General features: G+C 39.5%; 1 protein-coding gene across 15 annotated transcripts in view; it reads left to right on the forward strand.

The window, feature by feature from the left end:
* Cfap54 (cilia and flagella associated protein 54) overlaps positions 1–20,469 on the forward strand; it is a 338,714-nt gene that overhangs the window by 171,416 nt on the left and 146,829 nt on the right. For 14 of the 15 annotated variants that reach the window (XM_087192632.1, XM_087192626.1, XM_087192630.1 and 11 more), the window contains 7 exons: positions 6,670–6,822; positions 8,623–8,817; positions 10,451–10,538; positions 10,836–11,045; positions 15,466–15,532; positions 17,568–17,750; positions 20,197–20,283. In XM_087192632.1, the coding sequence (XP_087048758.1) occupies positions 6,670–6,822; positions 8,623–8,817; positions 10,451–10,538; positions 10,836–11,045; positions 15,466–15,532; positions 17,568–17,750; positions 20,197–20,283 (983 nt within the window). The remainder of the gene's footprint in view (positions 1–6,669; positions 6,823–8,622; positions 8,818–10,450; positions 10,539–10,835; positions 11,046–15,465; positions 15,533–17,567; positions 17,751–20,196; positions 20,284–20,469) is intronic. The other variant, XM_087192633.1, reaches the window with a different exon arrangement.

Consider the following 20,469-nt stretch of genomic DNA (forward strand, 5'->3'; position numbering starts at 1 on the left):
ACAGCAGATGAGAGGGGGACATGCAAAGCCAAGGCAAGGGAGCTTTCAGGGTGAGTAGCAGTCAAAGGTCAGAGAGGTCACCTGGGGTGAGGATGGGCATTTGGCAGGGGGATGGGCATTGTCACTGGCGTTTTTGCTGTGACACAGCCGAGCCTTTCTCTAGCTGTTTCCCTTTTTAAATTGCCCCTCCAGATGTCTGACTACCAACCCCTCACCTCCTTTAAGTCCTTATGCATCTGTCTTTTCAGCAAGGCTCACCCTGACCATTCTATGTAAAAACTTCCTCCTCCCAGTTCTCTCATCACCTCTGCAGATGCGTTTTTTAAATTCTGAAACACTTCGCACTATCTGTATACATTACAGTTTTTTGTATTTCTTAATTACTAATCTGTTTCTCCTGACAAAATGTAAGCCTGATGAGTGCAAAGGACCATTACTTTGTTCACTAATAAAATCCTCAGTGTCTGGTGCATAGCAGGAACTTAGTGTCTGTTTGCTGAATGAGTGGCTTTGTGACCTTGGAAATGCCTAGAGGAGAGCGGAGTACTGAGCTGGACCTACAGAGACCCACTGAGTAGAGAGTTGCCTTGCAGGAGGTTCAGCAGTGATAAGAAAGAGAGGTGGAGAAGCTAGAAGGAAATGGGGAGCACAAGGGTTCTGGGAGGGGTTCTGGAAGGTCCTTTGCTTTGTTTGTGTGTTTTTAGTGGAAGAAAAGGAACATATTTGTACATTAAATGGGAACAGCCAGTAGAGAGGGAGCGCTTAGAGATAGGAGAGGGGGATTTTTGATAGAATAAGGACATTGAGGAGAAAAAAGGCAGAGACTAAGGCACAGGGGCATTAGCTTTATTCAGAAAAGTAGAACCCTGCTGCAAGGGCCTAGAGGAAGGAAGGAAGGAAACAAGGAAGGAAGCAAGCAAGGAAGGAAGGAAGGAAGGAAGACTGGACCCGGAGCGGAGGTGGTGGGTTGACAGGGTAGAGGTTGAAGGAGTTCTTACTGGGTGTGAGAGGATTTCTTAATGAAGCAGGGAGTTAGGAACACAGCCAAGGGTGTTAGGCTAGGGGTTTCTAGAGGTGTGTGAACGAGAGGACCAGCCACTAAGGGAAACAGAAAGGAGGGTTGGAGAGCAGTGTTCAGTTGGGTGCAGTCAGTAAACATGACTTTGTAGGTTTCACTGCTAGTCAGAAATCAAAATGAGCTCGTCATACTCAGGAAACAACAGCAAAACCTCCGTTATGTGGTCATGCCAGGTGACCAGCTCTGATCAAAGAATGTGATTCTTCTGGGGTGTGTTCTCCTTTTTCTTTTTTTGATCTTGCCTGTGAAACCTCAGGGGTTTCTTTGTTTTAGGATCTATAACTAAAAAGAGTTGCTACAAATATGACAAAATGTGTTAAAAACAGTTGTTATCAAAAGGAGAAGAGAGGGGTACCTAGCAAAGCTCTGGCCCTGGGTTTCCGGAGGTGTTTGTTGATGGGCGCGATCTGTCAGAGAAACACTCTGCTTGCCTCTTGGAAAAGCTACACCTGGAAAGGCAGGATGGGAGCAGGGGCAGAGGGAAAGTAGGTGCAGTCAGTACAGAGGGAGCCTCACCTGTTGGCGGAAGGCTAGCCAGTGTGGGCTATGATTGGAGCAGGAATATTTGCAGATAAAATCTGGAAGATATGGAAGTGACATTAGTAATATTGTGCTGAAACTATATTTAGATTCTTTAATTTTTATTCCGAGGAGGTAGTATTATTATATTCATATTACAGATGAGAGAATTAAACATCACTTGCAGATAGTGGGGCTCTGATTTAGATTCCAGTCTGTCTGATTTCTCCCTGCATGAATGTTTCACCCGGCCTGTTCTCCAAGGCTCCCTTCCAAGTTAGTCTCCTCCAAATTTACAACACTCAAGAAATAATTCATTATATTTCAGTGGTCTTAGGAGACAGACACTTATTCTGACTTACTGTGATAGTATGGTAATTTTTAGGTGACCCTGCATCTAATTATAGGTTTTACATTAAACTGTTAAAATCTTGGCTTCTAATTTGTAGCTCTTTATGAGACAGTTGGATCTCTGTAACTAGGAGCATCTTTTGGTCTATGCTTTGGGTTTATTTGGTAAGTTTTGAAGATGCCAAATTTTTTCAGTATGCTGAGCTCAGGTCATAACATGTTTATAAGTGTGTTGGGTCTTATGTATGTCACATGATGCATTTGTAATTCTTTTATATTACTGAGCATACTCATGATGGCTTCTGAACAAGACTGCCACTTTAGAACCTCATAGATTTTCTTTTGGCATAACAGCATCTGGTGGTAATGCTTGATACGATTTTTTCTTCACAACAGAGATTGCAATGCCCCAGTGCCTAGGAACATTTGGTGTTCTCATTATTTAACAGCATCCTATTCTTCCTTCTCCTATTTAATAATGCATATGTAATTTGATATAGTCTCGGTAGGATTTGAAGAAGTGAGAATACCTCATTTTATAGATTATTCTTATTTGGATGAGTAACTTGCTTGCTTGTTAAACTCTGTAGGGGAGATAGCCCTGGCTATGCCTTTTATTACTATAGCTGGTTTTGCATTCTAGCTGGGATTTTTTTCTTGAGTTTTGACCTTATTGGTATTTATGTTCTCTGGTAGGGTTATTCAATTCTCAGGTGGGCTGGAATTTCCAACCCCGTGGCAGGGGTGTTTTATTGGTGACTCTGGGCATTTGGATTGAGCTGAGCAATTGTGTAGAAAGCAGCCCCACATTTCAAATAACTCCCTGGTTCCTTTCTTGGTGGACCTAACTCTCAGGAGTCATTGTCTTTTAAGTTTTTGTCTCTACACTGGTACAGTAAAACATACAATAACCCCACCCTCACCGATTTCAAACTGTTGAGATACTGTTAGTGCCTTTGGAATAGCTTCTTGAATTATCATTTATGGAAATTTTCAGAGGAGCCTCCTTGGGATAAAGCTAAGGGCGCCGAAGCTAATGATACTCGCTTGTTCCTTTGCACCATTTATCTACTGCAGACAGTCACAAACCATGGGCATCACCCTAATTAGACTAAAAGGGAAAAGTACTAGGACTTGAAAAAAGGAAAAAAGAAATATAATTTAGGAAAAATGCAGTGGAGTTATTTATCAGCAGATATTTGATGCTAATTTTATTCTATTTTTATTATAAATAACATTTGTTGAGTGTTTTTCTTCTCTCTCTCTCTCTCTCTCTCTCATTAATTCTTGGGATTGAAACCAGGGCCTTCATACTTCGCTGCAACCCCCAGACCTTGTTTTATTTTATTATTATTATTATTTTTTGAGACAAGGTCTTGCTACGTTACCCAGGCTGGGCTCAAATTAGAGATCTTTTTGCCTCAGCCTCCCAGAGGGCAGGGATCCAAGGTGAGCATTACCATGCTGAACTCATTTTTTTTTGATTCTTCCTCTATAATGTAAGCATTGTGAGAGCAGGCATTGTGTCTGTTTTGTTCATTTTTATTTCCTCCATGCATGGCATAGTGCTTTGTACCTGTGAGTCCTCAACATGTCCGGTCATCCCTTGCTTAACAATAGGATATGCTTTCAGCGGTGCATTAGGCACTTTTGTCATTGTGGGGACGTCAGAGTGTATTTACACAAACTAAGGGGACTGTGATGTCAAGAGTGATGCAACCCTGTGGGACCACCATCATACGTGCAGTCTATCATTGACCAAAAGAAATGTGGCCCTGCCTGTATTTTAAAAATGTATGACTAGCACTTGGAACAGGACCCTGCATCTATTGTTTATTCTATGACAGGCCTATGCTGGATACTTCCTATGTGTTCAAATCACAGCGCCCCCCCCCCCCGCCAAGTAAATATTATCACCCCAATTTTAACAGCTATTTAAAACTAAAGCCTGGATATCATTGTTTTATGGAGATTTCCAGGCTTGCTCCCTTCTCTTTGCTTCTTGCTCTGGGCCAAATGTCTGTGGCTTCTCAAAATTCATATAGTAACGTTCTAACCCTCAATGTGATGGTATCAGGACATGGGGTCTTTGGAGAGAACTTGGGTCATGAGGATAGAACCCTCATGAGTGGCATTAGTGCCCTTTTACAAAGAGAGCTTTTGAGGCCCATTTCAGCCATATGAAAAAGATACCCGAGAAGGGAATAATCTGGCAGGAAGGAAGAGCAAGCAGCTTCACCGGAACCTGACATGTTGGCACCTTGATCTAAGACTTCTAGCCCCCAGATCTGTGAGAAATAAACTGTTGTGTATAATTGAGATTGACCTATAGAAGAGATTTGAAATAAAGCTTGTCCCAGCCATTCATTTATTTAACAAATATTTGTGGAGCACACACTATGTAACAGGTACTGTTGTTGGTGCCAGGGATATAGCAGTGGACAACAAGCACAAAATCCCTACCATCATGGAATTTTTTCATTTCATTGAGGGGAGCCAGCCAATAAACAAGTCAAACCACTATGTCAGAAGATTGATTGCTTCACAGAAAAGAGAAGTTTTGAAGAGGCCAAGCTACAGTTTTAAGTAGGGCTGATAAGGAAAGCTTCACTCAGAAGATAACAGTTAAGCAGTAACCTCAAGGAGTCGAACACAAGACATATCTGAGGGAAGAATGTTCTAGACCACAGGGATCTGTGGCTGCCAAGACCGTAGAGGAGCACGCCTGTGTGAGAGGGAGTGAGGGAGAGACTTGTGAGAAGAGGGGGCAGAGCAGTTACGGAGGACCCCAAGGCTTGCTTTAAGGACGTGTAGGAGAATTTTTAAGATAGAAGAGAAGAAGTCTGATTTAAATGGGCTCAAGAGAGGGTGGAAAACAGTGAGTAAAGTCAACTTTTTTGAGGAGTTTTGGTATAAAGTGGAGCAGAGAAATGGGATGGTAGCCGGAGGAGAAACTGGAGTCAAGAGAGAGATGTTTTTCCTCTTTTATTTTTAATGATAGAAGAAATAGCAGGAAATTGTGCTATCGGGGATGATTCAGCAGAATGGAGAGGGAGATGTGAGCACTGGAGTGGTGCCTGGAGGTGCAGATGGGCACAGGGGCCAGGCTGGGTGGCTGAGGTAGAAGATCTTCTTGGATTCTTCCACTCTTGCCTTTCTTTTCAAGTGGTGTGGGAAGCAAGCTGTCATCCCTGAAAGGATGGGGGAAGAGGTGACTTCCTGTTCTCTTCTTTAGCACAAAGCCAATCAGCCATTCCCGTTGCTTCATGTTGGAATGTTCTCCATGCGCCTCCCTGGAGTCCATTGCTACCAACATCGTTGAATTAAATCACACAGTGTCTGTGCAGTAGCTTGGCAGTCTCTGAGCCACCAGGCTCTTTCTGTGGCAGTCAGATGTGAATATGACTGTTGGTTTATATGTCCTAGAGTACCCGTCCCTTTCTGTCAGAGTTCTGCTCAAACCCCTCCTTGGTTCTCCACCCAAAAGCTTAATTCTGCTCCAGGAAGGTGCACTTTGGGACCCTAGGGGACCCTAGCAGGCCTTTCTGTTCCACAGGACTGGCCATGTCACCCTCCCGCTCTCCCTCCTGCTTTTGTACCTCGACTGGCACAAACTAGTTCTGTGTCCTCAGAGAAGCAATCAGACCCTTATTTTCCTCTTCTATAAATGAGGATAACAATGGTACATTCCTCTGATGGTTTGTTTTCAGGATTCAGTCAATCACAGCAAATGATTTAGAATAGCTCCTGCAGAGGGTAAGTCCTCAATAAACCGTAGCTATTCCTGTTCTTTTCTAACTACCTAAAACCCCTGGCCTTTCCTCCTAATCAGTTTTTTTCCTCTAAGACCCACCTGTGTATCTTCTCTCACAGTCCTTCTTCTTCACCCTTTCCTGCCTGTGCTTCCATCTTTCCCTCACTTGGCAGTGTCCCCTACGCTCCCTGCACATGTGACTTTAGTAGCCCAGTGTCTTGGTGCCCCTCTCTTCAGCTCCACTGCGAACTCAGAACAAAGGTTGTGTCTCTCAGTGTCTTACAGTGTTGTTGCCTAGTAAGCTGCTACACTATCAAAGACCTTAGTGTTTACAGGGCGCATTCTGCATGTCCAGTGTATGGAAAAAGTAAATCCCTTTGTCGTTCCTGCCCACTTCACAGTGTGTGCAGCACATCTGCAGCCTAATTCCCAGACTGTCATGCACCTGCAGCCGTTCCCTGTAACGTCTCCTCTTTCAGGACAGCTGTTAGCTGCAGAGCCACTCACTGGCCCCATCCTCGTCCCCCTGCGCCTTTCTGTCTGAGGAACCTATCTCTTCCTGCCCTTCAGAGAGTAGTTGCCAGTCTCCAGGGTTCTTTGTTTCTTCCTTTGGTCTCTTACTCAAGGAATGTTTGCTTTGAAGAGGCTGCTGAAGACAAGATTATTTCATTTTCTATGATCAGCAAAAGAAAAAGGAGGAGGCTTCGTAAGGAAAATTGGCAAGATCTAAAGTTATTTGCATTTCATAAGAATCAAAACTTTTCTAAGTTTTTTAAAAAGAACTTTCAAATATACCAAAAGGAAAAAAAATGATCAAAATATTGAAACATGTGCTTCAGATCTGGGGGCTTTGACTTTAGCGGCTTTAGGTTGGGACAAAGAAATTCTCTGAATTAGGACTGGGTTTGCTACTAGTGGGCTTGATGTATCATGTTACTCTGCGCATTCCCTGTCCCTTTGCTTGCAGAGTACACGCGAGCCAAGCAGCTTGTCTGTGTGCCTGTGGATGTGACAGACACTCTGAGGTGCTTTAGAGAGACCCTGGAGAAGTCCAAATACCATAACCGATCATTCCGACACAGCAGGAAGCTGCTTTCGTTATTGCTCGCGCAGACACAAGGTAAATGCTCTTCCTCTGTCCCTCGATCTTTGTGTTTTGGGGTTACCATCCTGCAGACAGACTGACCACACTCTACCGCGTTTCCTCTTCCTCATTCACATGTGCACACCTGGCTGCCTCTCGCTCTATCTCGTGTCTGGTGGACCTCATCACTTCTCTTTGACACTTTATTCTAACCAAGGCACTTCCTGCCCTACTTTTCTGCTTTCTGCCAAACTAGCAAACTCTCTTAAGGGCAGCAGATGTGACAATAATATTCATTAAGTTTTTGATTTCATACATCGATGTTCCACAGTTTTCTTTGCAGGTGTGGGATTATGGTTGTGTTTTGCTTTCCTTAATAGATGGATTGAGTCATACTGAGTTAATTAGAACCAAACACCACTTTATCAGCATCAATCTGTTTTCTTGCTGATACCGTAGATTATGATTTTAGACCCTTCCTTTAGCTTAAAAGCAGATGTTCAGTATGGTTGGTTACATTTCATCTGTTCGTTTTCTCTCTTATCAACAGATATAACTTGTGAATTCAATCAGGAAAGGACTTTTGAGTAGTTAAATAGAAAACTCAAAGAAACATTCTCAAATATTAATTAAATGGTCTGTAAACTATAATAGCTGTGAATAAGATTGTCAAATCTATTTTAGTATAATGATTGTCGAGTTGAGAAACATTTTTGTATTTAAATTGATATGTTCATTTCAACATATCAAAAAAAAAAAGAAACATTCTCAAATTTAGGCAAGAAAAAAAATCCTGAATCATATATACTTAGGTTATTTAAAAATTTGAACTCAGTAATATATTTATACACCTTGCTATGAAAATTTATCAGAATGTAAGAATAAACAATATGCTTAAACTTAACATAATTTCTTTTAAGTAATTAAATAGATTTAAACTTAAATAAGACACTAATTTCTATTGAACCAATCTTTTAGACATTTGGCCAGTTTTTTAAAATCCACGGACAGAGTTTTATTTATTTACATATTTATTTATTTGCCATTGTTGTTGGGCCCCCATTTTGTCCTGGACTCTGTAAGTATCCAGTTTTTGGTTGTATTGTCTGCAGAGTCACATTTTGTTAAATTAGCGCTCTATCATGCATACCTTCTTTCAATTATTCAATATATTAGTGATCGGTAAAGGTATAAATTGATGAAACAAACACAAGAATGGTTTTTTTAAGAATGGTTTTTACTAACTGACTCTGAGTCTCACTTGGTACCAAAATATTCTCAGTGTTTATCCTTCCTCCTCAGGCTGTAGACTTTAGAGTCTCTCTTAGCTTCTTTTCTGTAACCTCTGACTTTCCTGGCATTCTTCCCTTTTCTTTTCCTGTGAGTTCTCTGAGCCTATAAAGATACAGGGTGCTTCCCACTTTTCTCTGACTCAGGCAAGGGCTATGTATGTGTTGCTTCTCTCCCTGAGGTTTCTGCCTCAGAGGCAAACTAGCATCTTACTGTTGGAAGTTGTTAAAAAAAAAAAAAAGGCAAACTCAAAGTGTGTGACTTCAATCAGTTCCCAGGAGAAGCAGAACATTATCTTCACATTAGCTTTCCAACTGACTGCCCCTTTGTAGAGCTCTGTGCAAAAGAACACGCATCTGAGGACTTCAGAAATGATCCTGGATACCGAGTTCAAGGAAATAGTGTCCTGCAAAACTGCAAATAAATCCCAGCTCTGTGCAAAATCTTTCTTTCCTTCTCCCTTTCCACTTCCTCTGCCTTTTCCCTTCCCTCTGACTTCCCTTCTTTCTCTATTTGAAGTTTTAAATTTTGTTTTCACAAATTTAGGAGAGAAAGGAGGAGTAAACAATGCAAAATTCTCTTCTGGGAAGGTGGAATTTTGTCTGGGAATAGAAGAGATGCACATGTCAACACCCCCTGACCTTTCTCAGGAGCACTTCAGAGTTTTTAATTCAGTGGAGAAGAGCAAACTTTCCTATTCACAGCTCGGATTGGTAATTTCTTCTTATCACCAAACTATTGGTAAGGCTAACCCATTGCTTATTCAGTTTCACTCAGGCTTTCTGCAGTGATGTTGGTATCTCATCTGGTCCTGAAAGATTAAAAGTTGATGAAAGAGCATGAACATGGAATCTGTTCATCATACCTTGGGAAGTAGTGACTGGACGCTTCCAGTCCTCTCTTGTTACCTGCTTTCCCAGATGGCTGTTACTGTTGTAAAATTCTAGATCACCCTTCTGCCCTTTCCTCTTTAATTGTGGATCCCCTTTTAATTATAAGTCCCTGTTGGGGATGGAAACACTGACTTCCACTTTGCTCTGTCCAGCTGGATTCCATTGTTGTCCTTGTCTTTCTCCTTGATTTAGCTTTACTACACATTGAATATAGTATATTTCCAATCCATACTGTAGACCCAACTTTCCCCTTTTATGCAAGAAATATTATAATTCTTCCTCTACTTCCTGAAATAAAATTTGTATTTAATATTTAATATATTCTTCCTACATACATTTAAAAAAATCAGTAGCTGTAAATATAAAATAGAGGATATATAAAATGAAATCACTTTATAATAAAAGAATCTGTGGGTTAGCATGTAAATGCTCCAGCATTAGAAGGTGTGAAGTAGTCAGATGCTTCTTCTTGTAGTCACCATGAATGTGACCACTCCAGATGGGAACTGACACAGGTGTGCTGTGCTGGGACTTAAATAGCATCAGCATTGGTGACGTGACTTTCCATAGTGGTAAATAAATCTTGGTAAAGTTCTGAACAAAGCGAACTCCTACTGTGGTCACATTTAGAAACCATGCAAACATCTCTTTTTATGTGCAAGACGAAGTTGGCTAGTAGAGAATTATAAACAGGTTCTCAGCCTTTTCTTCACTGTTTGGAAGGTTTCTGTGCTTTGGAGCCCAGCCAAGAACTCTGGGGTTCACCTACACAATACCAGCAGATGCTTCTGAGGTGCCTTCTAGGAGACAGTACTGCCACTGCTATGTCAGCTGGGTCTTTTGGCTGCATAACCCTGAATGCGTGCATTTATTACAAAATAATAAACAAAACCCTGGATATTAAAGGTGCATTTTCTAAATTTAGTTAAATGGAAAAACCTGATATGATATGATCTTTTTCCATCTCTGCTAAAATAAAACCACTTTGGGGCTTCTCACTTGGTGTGGGGTAACCTCCACTTTTCTCCACTTGACCTTCAGGGGTCTTTGGAGTCAGGGCACTGCCTCCCTCTTCAGATCCCCCGTTCACTCTCAGGAAAGTGATACTACAGTCACACGTATCGTTCCCGTGTGTGTGTGTGTGTGTGTGTGTGTGTGCGCGCGCGCGCGCATAGCTTTGCCCCTTCACATGCCTTTCCCCATCTCAAGCTGCCCAGCTTCTTTCTACTGTCTCCATGCAGCTTTCTTGTTTCCTGAGTGTTAGACCCAATCTCTCAATCCTCTTTGTTCAAATAGAGCATCATTTGCTCTTACTCTGGTATATGTATTATGTGACATTTGAAAGCACTATTAACTTGCACTTTTCATATCGCAATCTACACAGATAAGGAATAATGCACTTTAAAATATTCTTGCAAATATAAAGGAAATATTTTTTTCTTGGAACTGACATTTGTTCTTTTACTTGATTAAAAATACAGATGTTCTCCAAGACAGCAATCAAAGAAGTCTTAAAGTTCAGGCCTTGCATACACTCGGAAATCTTCTCGTCTTTGCAGAAAAGGAAAGGTAGATTTTTAGGAGTCAGTAGAATAAAGGCAATCTTTCTCTTTGTTTGAAAAAAATGTTTACTAAGTAGGAAAAACATTGTCTTCCATAATTTTTAGTTCTATAATAGTGCTACATTGTTTCATTTTATTCACCAACTACTGCTGGGAGACACTGTTATGGTGTATGGGTGGTATAGAATTATTCTCCAGTATGTTAATTGAATGCTTCCTTGGCATACTTGCTTTTCCTTTTGGAAGAAAAATTTAATAAAAGGTCTTAGAAAACATTCTGCTAGACGCTCTGTTTCTGTCTTAGGGCTGCTTTAAAATGTTGGTGTCAAGCTCTTGATGACATATTCAGAAAACCCAACGTGCTACACACCTGGAAAGAATTTGCTACCTCCTTCCCCAATGCCACCAATAGCTCTCCACCTCCAGGCTTCAAAGACTACAGTGAGGAATTTCTGTCAAAAGTTGGCATTTGGGGGTGTTTGCAAGGCGCGGTCATATCAGCGAAGATAGCACAGTGAGTATGAAGAGGGAATGTCCCACACCCTAGCTACCGGCTGCTTCTGTGGGGTGTCCACTGGTGCCATGTTGGGGCCATGCTGCATGCACACTGGGTTCTCAGGCAGTATGTCACATGCACAGGGTGATTCCTTTTACTTCACTGAGATGCTTATAACTGTGATATTTATGACTTCTCCTCACGTGACACCTTCCAATATATGAATACTACATGGTCGTTGCTTTATTCACTAATGGATCCTGAGTGCCTGGCATGGAAGTGGCATTCAGTAACTACAGGTTGAATGACAAAACCAGTGAAGGAACAGTTGATACAGGGGCAAGAATAATAGCTTGGAGGTTGGCGTCTTGGGGGAATTCAGGATCCTCCCAGTAACCCGGTGCCCTCAGCATCCTCATCTGGAAGCTGTGGTGCTGAACATTACATGGCATATGCTGTTGGTTTGCTTGGCTTGCCATGACAGAGTACCCCAGATGGTAGAAATGTGGTATTTCACAGTTCTAGAGGCTGGAGGTCCAAGATCAAGGTGTTGGCTAGTTAGATTCCTCTGAGGCCTCTCCTTGGCTTGTATTTTCTCTCTGTGTCCTCACATGATGTTAACTCTCTACCAGTCTGTCCTAATCTCCTTTTCTTACAAAGAAACGAGTCGTATTGGGTTAGAGTCAGATGACCTCATCTTAATTTAAATGCCTCTTTAAAGCCCCTATCTCTAATACAGCCCCAATCTGAGGTCACTGGAGAGTAAAGACCTCAACATACACATTTTGAGGGGATACAGTTTAGCCTACGACACAGTAGTATTAGTTTCCTATGTTTTGCTGTTCATTTTGCCACTAGCTTAGTACTTAAAATATAATGATTTTTCTTTGTGGTGGTGGATAAAACCCAAGATCCCCCATATGCTGAACAAACATTGTATCACTGAGCTACATGCCTAGCCCTTACACAAATTTATTATCTTATAGTTATGAAGTTCAGAAGGACTAAAATAAGGTGTTGACAGGACTGTGCTTCCTCTGGAGCCTCTAGGGGAGAATTTGTTTCCTGGCCTTTTCCACCCTTCAGAGTCCTCCTGAATTCTGTGATGCGTATCCGCATCTTCAACAGCCTGTCATCTTCCTCTCTTTCTCTCTTGTTCTCTTTGACCGTGTGTTCCATCTTCACATCTCCTTCTCTAACTCTGACCCATAGCTGTAATCCAGGATAATCTCCCCATCCCAAGGTCCTTAATTTAATTACTTCTGCAAAACCCTTTCTTTCATGTAAGATAACATACTCTCAGGTTCCAGGGATTAAAGTGTGGGCATCTCAGCCTACCACAGTTATTGTAGGTGAGTGTCTTTCACCAGGCTTTGCCTGGAGTTAGTACTCACAAATATTTTAAGTATTCAGTTAACATGAGAAATTTAAAAAGTATAGAGGTAGCACAAGTATCCTTTACCTCTCCAGATACATATGTAGCTCACCTAAGGGTGCAGAGGGCAAAAACTTGCTGTCTATGAGGTATAGCAAACTGTGGTGATTGTCTAAATTTTAAAAAATTTGTTGCATTTAAAAATACATAGGCATTAATCCCCCTCAAAATACCACTCTCTGCCTACTTCCAACACACTCATCCCATCATTCTTGCTAAGTTCTGAAGCAGTTCTGGAAGTCCTCTTTCCTAGGTGTCTGCTGTTGTGCAGTCGTGGCTGCCTGATGTCCTGAATCAACTCAAACTTTTTCCTTTTCATGGTCATTTTGACTTTGGGGAAGAGCCGGAAGTCACACAGTGCCAGAAGCAGTGAAAAAGGTGGACAAGGACACATTGTAATGTTTTTCCGAGCCTCTTTTTCCATTGGATGGCATTTGGGAGCAGCATTCACCACTCACACCTCATAAAAACTTACACCATCTTTTACTATAATAACTGATATTTAACACATTTTATATATATATATATATATATATATATATATATATATATATATTTTTTTTTTTTTTTTGTACTGGGGATCAAACTCAGGTCCTTGCGCTTGCAAGGCCGGCAGTGGAACCACTGAGGTAAATCCCTGGCCCTAACACATTGTATTTTTTAATCGGCCCTTGTACTTTGAGCTGAGGAGCAATTAAGCAACAGCAACAATAACTTCTAGTTAGTTTTTCATATTTTTCAGAAAATTAGTATCTTTGGGCAGGAAAAATAAGAAATTACCACTTAATGAAAAAGTATTAAGTGTGAAAGATCTTTTAAACATCTGTCAAGTTCAATTTTCTGTACTCCTTGGGAAATAAATTGTCCTTAGACATCCGCATGCATGCATTGCACTTAGTAGAACTTGGCAATTGGGACTAGAAGTCAAGTTGAGGGAGGAAGATTCACAACTTGGAAGTTATACCATTCTTGCCAGAGGGCACCTCAGCTTGAGCCTTGGAAGTTATTACCTCATGATTTCAACCAAATGAAAGCCGTTTCCTGGTTTCCCAGCTGGAAGTCTGACTTCCATAGGAGAGCTGAGTCTATAGGGCTTGGGCTGTTCAGGAGCTCTTAGAGTTGAGGAAACTCTTTTCACTGCAAAATGCCAAATTGAAATATCCACACAGAGGATCTAAATGCCAGTGGACGGTGTTATTAATATAGTGAAGCTCAATGGTTTTATCTAAGTGAGATTTATAAGGTAATGTGATTCAAAATGCAAATGAAAGTTTCAAAATCCATATAAAGGAAACTCAGACACTTCAAATGGAAATAAAAGGAGGCAACAGTAAATGGATAGACATTATCTTAAACTTTGATGGTGAGATTTAATACTGTGAGCAATTGCATAATATATGGCTAGTAAGAAAGTACATTGACAGGTCTTTGGAGGGAATTATTTAACACACCTCCTTTTACCAAAGTTTCACTTATGTTCCAGTAGAATTAACAGGATAAGGACTAAAAAGTGTACTTTACCAATATTTGCTTCAACACTAGAAAAAATAAAAATATGTTAATATTTTTATATTATGATACATCCATATAACAAAATATTAAAGCACTTCAAAATGTTATATTTATTATGTCTGTAAATGGAAAATTTGCTTATGAAAATAGTGTGTATCATTTAATTTTAGTCTTTGAGCCAAACATTTTTCACCGAGGTATACTTTTCCCACAGTAAGATATACACATTTATTGTGTAGTCTGACTTTCAATAATTTTATACATCTGTGTGAACATCATGGCCGTTAGGACTTAGAACATTTCTGTTAGCTCAGGGAATTCCTTCTTCAGCCACCACCCCGCCCCACCCAGAGGCAGCCACATTCTGATTTCTAACACCATGGTTTTACTGTCTGGTGTTTCTTATGCATGGAGTCATACCATATGTATTTTTATGTGTCTGCCCTCTTTCATGCAGCCCAAAGCCTTTAGGATCATTCATAATATCGAGTGTGTCAGAAGTCTGTTCCTCCCCCTTCCCCTCCTCCTCTGCCTATGTTTATAGTACAGAACAGTGATACTGATTTTTGGCAAATGGTGTAAGCATTTGCAACATATCATGATCATTTCAACCCCTTTACTCCCCACCCCCTCTCTTGGACCCCCTTCCCCATCTCCAGAAATCTTCCTTCTTGTTTCCTATCCTTTCCCTTTTCAGGTTTCTCATAGGAGAAACTGTACAACATCTAACTTTCTGTATTTAGTTATTTTGTGTAATTTTAGTTTATATTTCTCTGTGTATAACTACATAGGGAAAAACTAGAAGGAATGGGCCTAAATGTTACCAGAAATCATATTTAAGTGGTAGGATTATAGATGATTTTTTATTTTCTTCTTTATATTTTTCTCATATTGAAAATGGAAAAACAGGAATAAAATCTTTGTAAATAGGGAGGAATGGAGGGGTTGAAGGGAGGGCTGGGCAAGGGTGAAAAATAAGAACCAAGAGAGATGATGTAAAGGTGCAAACTTCCAATGATGAATGTCATTATATTGTATACCTAAAATATACCAATGATTAGAATGAATAATCGATAATGCAAAAAAGGAAGAAAAGGTCCAAAGGGGTAGGGGTAGTGGGAGGGACAGGGGAAAGGAGAGAAGGGAAAGGAAAAATGATGAGAAATGGAAAAAATGGAAATAAAGTCTTTGTAAATAGGGAAGGGTAGAGGGGGGTGAAGGGAAGGCAAGGGAATGGCGAAAAAATAAGAACCAAGATGCATCCTGTAAAGGTACAATTCCCAGTGAGAAATGTAATTGTGTTGTGTATCTAAAATGTACCAATAAAAGAATTTCAGAAAAAAAATAAAACAATAAAAAATATTTTTTTTCTCATATTTTCTTCTATATATATTTTGTAATATCTTCTGTGTCATATATATATCTAAAGACACATATTTATATAAAAGTACTTTGGAAAACTGTTTACTAATCTGTTTTTCTTATACTTAGATTTATTAAGAGAATGAACGTTAAAAAGAGAATCAACTGTTGCATTTTGTCTGCATTGCTCTTCCAGGTAATGCTTCGTGCATGTTTTCCTGTAATACCACAACCATTCATTCAGTAAAAAAATAAATGTGCAGCAGTGTGTCACATTCATAAAACTCACAGGCGGGAAGACAGTGTGAACCCCGATTAAATGTCACAACCCATCTGGCTTCACCCTGGTGCCTCGTTCCCCTTTAACATTCAAGAGTCAGCCCCCTCTCTTCTGACAGATAGGGAAACTGAGTCTCTGTCCTTAGTAAGATCAGGGTGAAGCCAGTCTGCCGGACCCCAAACGGTCACCTTAGGTTACCCTGTGTCTAAGTAAAGTTTTGCTCGGTTACATGATGTAACATATGTAATGAAGGCAAGAAGTAAGTCGAAGACTACAGAAGACGGACGTTTGTGTTTCAGGATTTGATTTGATTTCTCTGTAGAAGAAAGGAGCTTTTATCTGAAGTATAAGACGTTCTGAGATTCAGGGATGTAGCCAGGGGCCTTTGCAGTCTGCTAAAGGTTCTATTTACTTTGACTGATGGGCAGGTACCTCATTCTGTGTATCACAGCAGCCTGATGGCTTCTGAAATCTGGGTAGATAAATTCTTCACGAAGCCTCCTCTGAATGTAAGACCAGTCCTTGACGTTTTCTTATATTCCACATGCCTCTTGCTTGGCTTCAAAGGGAAGAGAAAAGAGGCAGAAGCGCAGAGGGAGTGAGGATCTGTCTCTGCTTCCTTACATCAGTTTCTTTACTTTCTGAAACTTCTTGCTCTTGAAGGGAATGTTGTTTATATTCTAGAAAATATGTGATTTTTTAAAAAAAAGTTGAACTTTTGTTTATTGTGGACATTATGTAGTGCTACATTAATAACGCTACATCTAAAATGAAAATTAAGTGTTAGGATTGCCTGTTAATTATTTTTATGTTTTTTTAAAGCAAATTTGTGAAATTAAAAATTTCAGTAAGTTCACAGTGTTTTAGAATAGGACACCTTACATCCTTAACAAGCAACTTGATTCAAATTCTTTCCTGGTATACACATGAACATAGTTTTGCAATGCATTTGTCATCAAGAAATGGTAATTAGGGCCAGGGATTTAGCTCAGTGGTTCCGCCACCTGCCTCACAAGTGTAAGGTCCTGAGTTCGATCCCTGGTACCAAAAAAAAAAAAAAAGAAATGGTAATTATTTAAGATAACAAAATAAATACTTCTAAATGTATTCAACTTGTTTGCCTATCACCCAGTATGACATTGGTCATATAAACTATCCAAGAAACATTGGTCAAATTAAATAAATCATCTTTCTGTTTGAGGCAGTTAAAATTTTGGAATTATCTCTGCCTAATTTGGACTTCAAGTTATCATTTTTGCTCCTTACACCCTGGTATAGTGAAATAACAGATTTTTGAGTTAAGTAGACTTGACCTTGAATCTTTTTTCTGCCACTCTTAGCTGTGTAGCCACAAGTAAGTTCATTGTTTATATCATTTGTGAGATCATAACCCTTCCTGCCAAGGATGGGTGAGGTGAGCATTAAGTGAGTGAGGTAACGTTTATCAAGAATCTTAGCTGGGTGCAGTGGTGAATACTGTAACCCCAGCCCTTGAGAGGTTGAGGCAGGAAGATTGCCTTGAATTTGAGGCTAGCCCGGGCAACATAGTGAGTTCAAGACCAGCCTGGACTAGATGGTGAGACCCTATCTCAAAAAACGAAAGGAAGAAGGAAGAAAGCGGGGGGGGGGGAAAGAAAAGAAAGAAAAGGAAGGAAATAGAAGGAGAAAGAGGGAGGGAGAGAGAACCTAACAGCAGTGTGCAACACAGTAATGTAATAATTTCTTCAAAAATAGTATGTGTACCACTACTGTGGAATTTCAAAAGCCCATCCGGAGTGATAAAAGCATTTGGAACTTATAATAATAATAATATTAATAATAAACATTGTTTATGATGGAGTACAATATGCCAGTCGTGTACTCAACAGTTTAGGAAGTGATACATGTACTTATTTTGTTTCATTGTTGCAAATGTAATTTATAGGTCTTTGTTTCACTGTTTGATTTTCAGGGTTTGCTTCGAACTACACTACCACATCCCAAAGCTGAGCGTTGCTATGCTCAGTATGAAATCACACAGCTTCTTCCCGGCATTGAGCTTTTCTCAGATATCTGCAGGGCTGACATCTGCTCTGTAGTTGCCAGCTTATATTATGTTATCCGTGAACTGCACTTTGTTAAGCACAATCTAATAGTGAGTGATTTGCAAAATCAACAACTCTTAATTCACTGTGGTGTTTTTTTCCCCTTACCTTATACTTTTCAAGTTTTGTTAATGTTCTTTTGGTCAGTTCTGGCTTAAAGTTTTTTCTTTTCTTCTTTTTTTTTTTTTTTGCTGGTACCGGAGATGGAACTCAGGACCTTGCGCCTGCCAGGCAGGTGAGGTGTCACTGAGCTACATCCCCAGCCCTGGATTAAAGTTTTAAAGTCTCTATTTCTTATCTGTAGTTCAAAATGAAACATATTCATTAATAGTCTTGCTGACATCGTTGCATTTCATTTTGGGTACAAAGGCAGTGTCTAATTGATTTTACACTTGTTTTTAGTTTTATTTCACTTTTCCTTTCCTAAGACTTTTGGTGACATTGACTGGAATGGGACCCTAATGTGAGCACAGGAGTCTAGTGCACTTGCAAGTTGCAACCTTCAGTTCTTTATCAAAATGCAAACTGTGAGAGTATTCCATATTGAGATGTTTCCAATTCTAACTGTGAGAGAAAAATCAGATGTATCTTAATGTCCTAGAAAAATCCACATACATAGTTCTCCTTCCCTTGAGGGAAAGAAATCAGAGTATGTCTTGTAAATTTGAATTTGGTTACGTTTTAAAAATAAATGAGCATGCTCTGTTGGTCATTTTATATTTTTTTCATTTATCTTCTTTCATTGATTTTCTTCCCTTCTGTTTTTTAACCTTTTCCCTCATGTTCGCTTTCCTTCAGAACTTTCATAATTACAATCTTTTTTTCCCATATTGTTTTCTGAATTGGTTTCATATATGTTTTCTGGCAGATTTGTTTTTTTAAATTCATTCTTTATATTAAAAATATTTATGGCCCCAAGATGAGTTGTTAAATTATAAAACCATGTATTAAAGTGAAAAGGTTGATAAGTGTTTTTAACATTGGGCAGATTTGATAAGAAATTGTTTATTAAAAAATAATAAAATAGTGCTTCTCCCCCCGTTAAAGGGCCTCATTTCTGGATTGAGAAAATGGTTGTGTCCCCTGGGTAACCTTTAGCTGCCTGCTCATATTCATATGTAATATGTATCATTGCATTGGAAAAGAAATGAAACTTCTTTCCCTCTCTAAAGCTTGAGAAATTGAGAATTTTTTTCTGATGATTGAGCAATTGACAGCAATAAAATGTTGTGTTTTTATTTCTCACTAAAGAAAAACTAAATCTCAAAGGTAATCACGAACTCTTAATGTTTTGTGCTGAATTAATTGCAGAAAAAAGGTTTTGTGTTTATGTTTGCAGGGAGTGATTGTAGAAAAATGTATGAGGTTTGAAGTCATTTATAACTATTCGCGTCCTTTTAAAAAGTTGCTGCTGTTACCAGCTGGCCCGTTGACCTGCCACAAGACCAAACTCGCAAGGCGTGCACAGTTTCCACTTTGTATGACATTAACCTAGGAGGAGCCCCGTGGCTAAGGAGGCTTCTGACAAACATAAAATTTGCTCTGGGACCCAGAGCCATGGAACTGTGGGAAACAGTTGGTTAATCAGAGAGTATCTCAAGCTGCCTTGCTCTATCTCCCTTGGCAGGGTGCAGCTGCAGGAATGGAGCTTCAGGTTTGAGTTGCGATCAGGGCTTTTTTTTTTTTTTCCCCAAATATTGTTTTCTATTCTCCAGACACATTTGTTCTTCTAAATTCAACTCTCTTTCTAATGAAAATCTAAAGGCAAAACTTGCCCCCGTCTAGATAGACAATGGCCAGGCCAACTGAAACACTGTAGTCTGTTAGCCTTCGTTACATCCTAAAGACCTCAAAAAAACAATTTGAGCTCTAAATTTAATTCTAAGAAAATGAAAAGATTATGTGAAGAATAAGCTTGAATTTTAATCAGTAGAATATGTGTTATATAATGGCTGGGACTTGTGATATTTTCTGTTCTTCTTTAACAGTGCGTAACCCATCAGAGGCATGTTGTAAATAGGTCTTGGCCAAAAGAAAAATTATAATTAGAAAGCAGCTGACATTGAGATAAGTCAGTAAGATCTTGCTAGGGGACAGGAATGTGAATTCTTTTGTTTTAAACTTTGCATTTATTTGATAGCTCATTTGCTAGCATTTTTTCCATAGGCCTCGTACATTTAGATAAATTTTTTTTTCAAGAAAATAATTAATTGGATTTTAACTTTTCCATGCTTAAAGAGGTGTTAGACCTAAGTCTGGTTTACCAAATGGCATCTAGTTGACACTGTAAGTCTCTGATGACATCTTAAATTTCTGATAAAGTTTATGGAGCATATGCCAGGTCATTTCACCTTTACCAGTTCAGTCTGCCAACAGGGAAACTCAGTACTTTGCATAAAATGTCCTACATATAATATTTAGCTAAATTTGATTATGAGATTATTAACTTGATAAATTGTATATATATTTTTTAAAAGGGTGTTTTTCTCCTGGTAGGTTCTGCCTCTTCTTGCATTGTATCAATATTTTGTTTCTGGAATTTGCCAAGACCTAGTCAGGAACTTAGAAGCACGAATTCTCAAGGTATATTATAAACTTTAAAGACACTTGATATTAACTAGGAAGAATATTGTTATGTGTTAATTTGATTCTAATACTCAGAATAATAAGTGATAGTAATACGGTGTTATATTGATATAATAATGATTTACCCATCATAACAAGGTCTAAGAGCCAGCCAGTTAGAAACGTTGCAACTGGGCCACTGGA

This window comes from Heterocephalus glaber, unplaced genomic scaffold (assembly GCF_053883595.1).
Source record: "Heterocephalus glaber isolate CG9 unplaced genomic scaffold, H.glaber_assembly_v1.0 deba00001572, whole genome shotgun sequence".
Classification (NCBI taxonomy): domain Eukaryota; kingdom Metazoa; phylum Chordata; class Mammalia; order Rodentia; family Bathyergidae; genus Heterocephalus; species Heterocephalus glaber.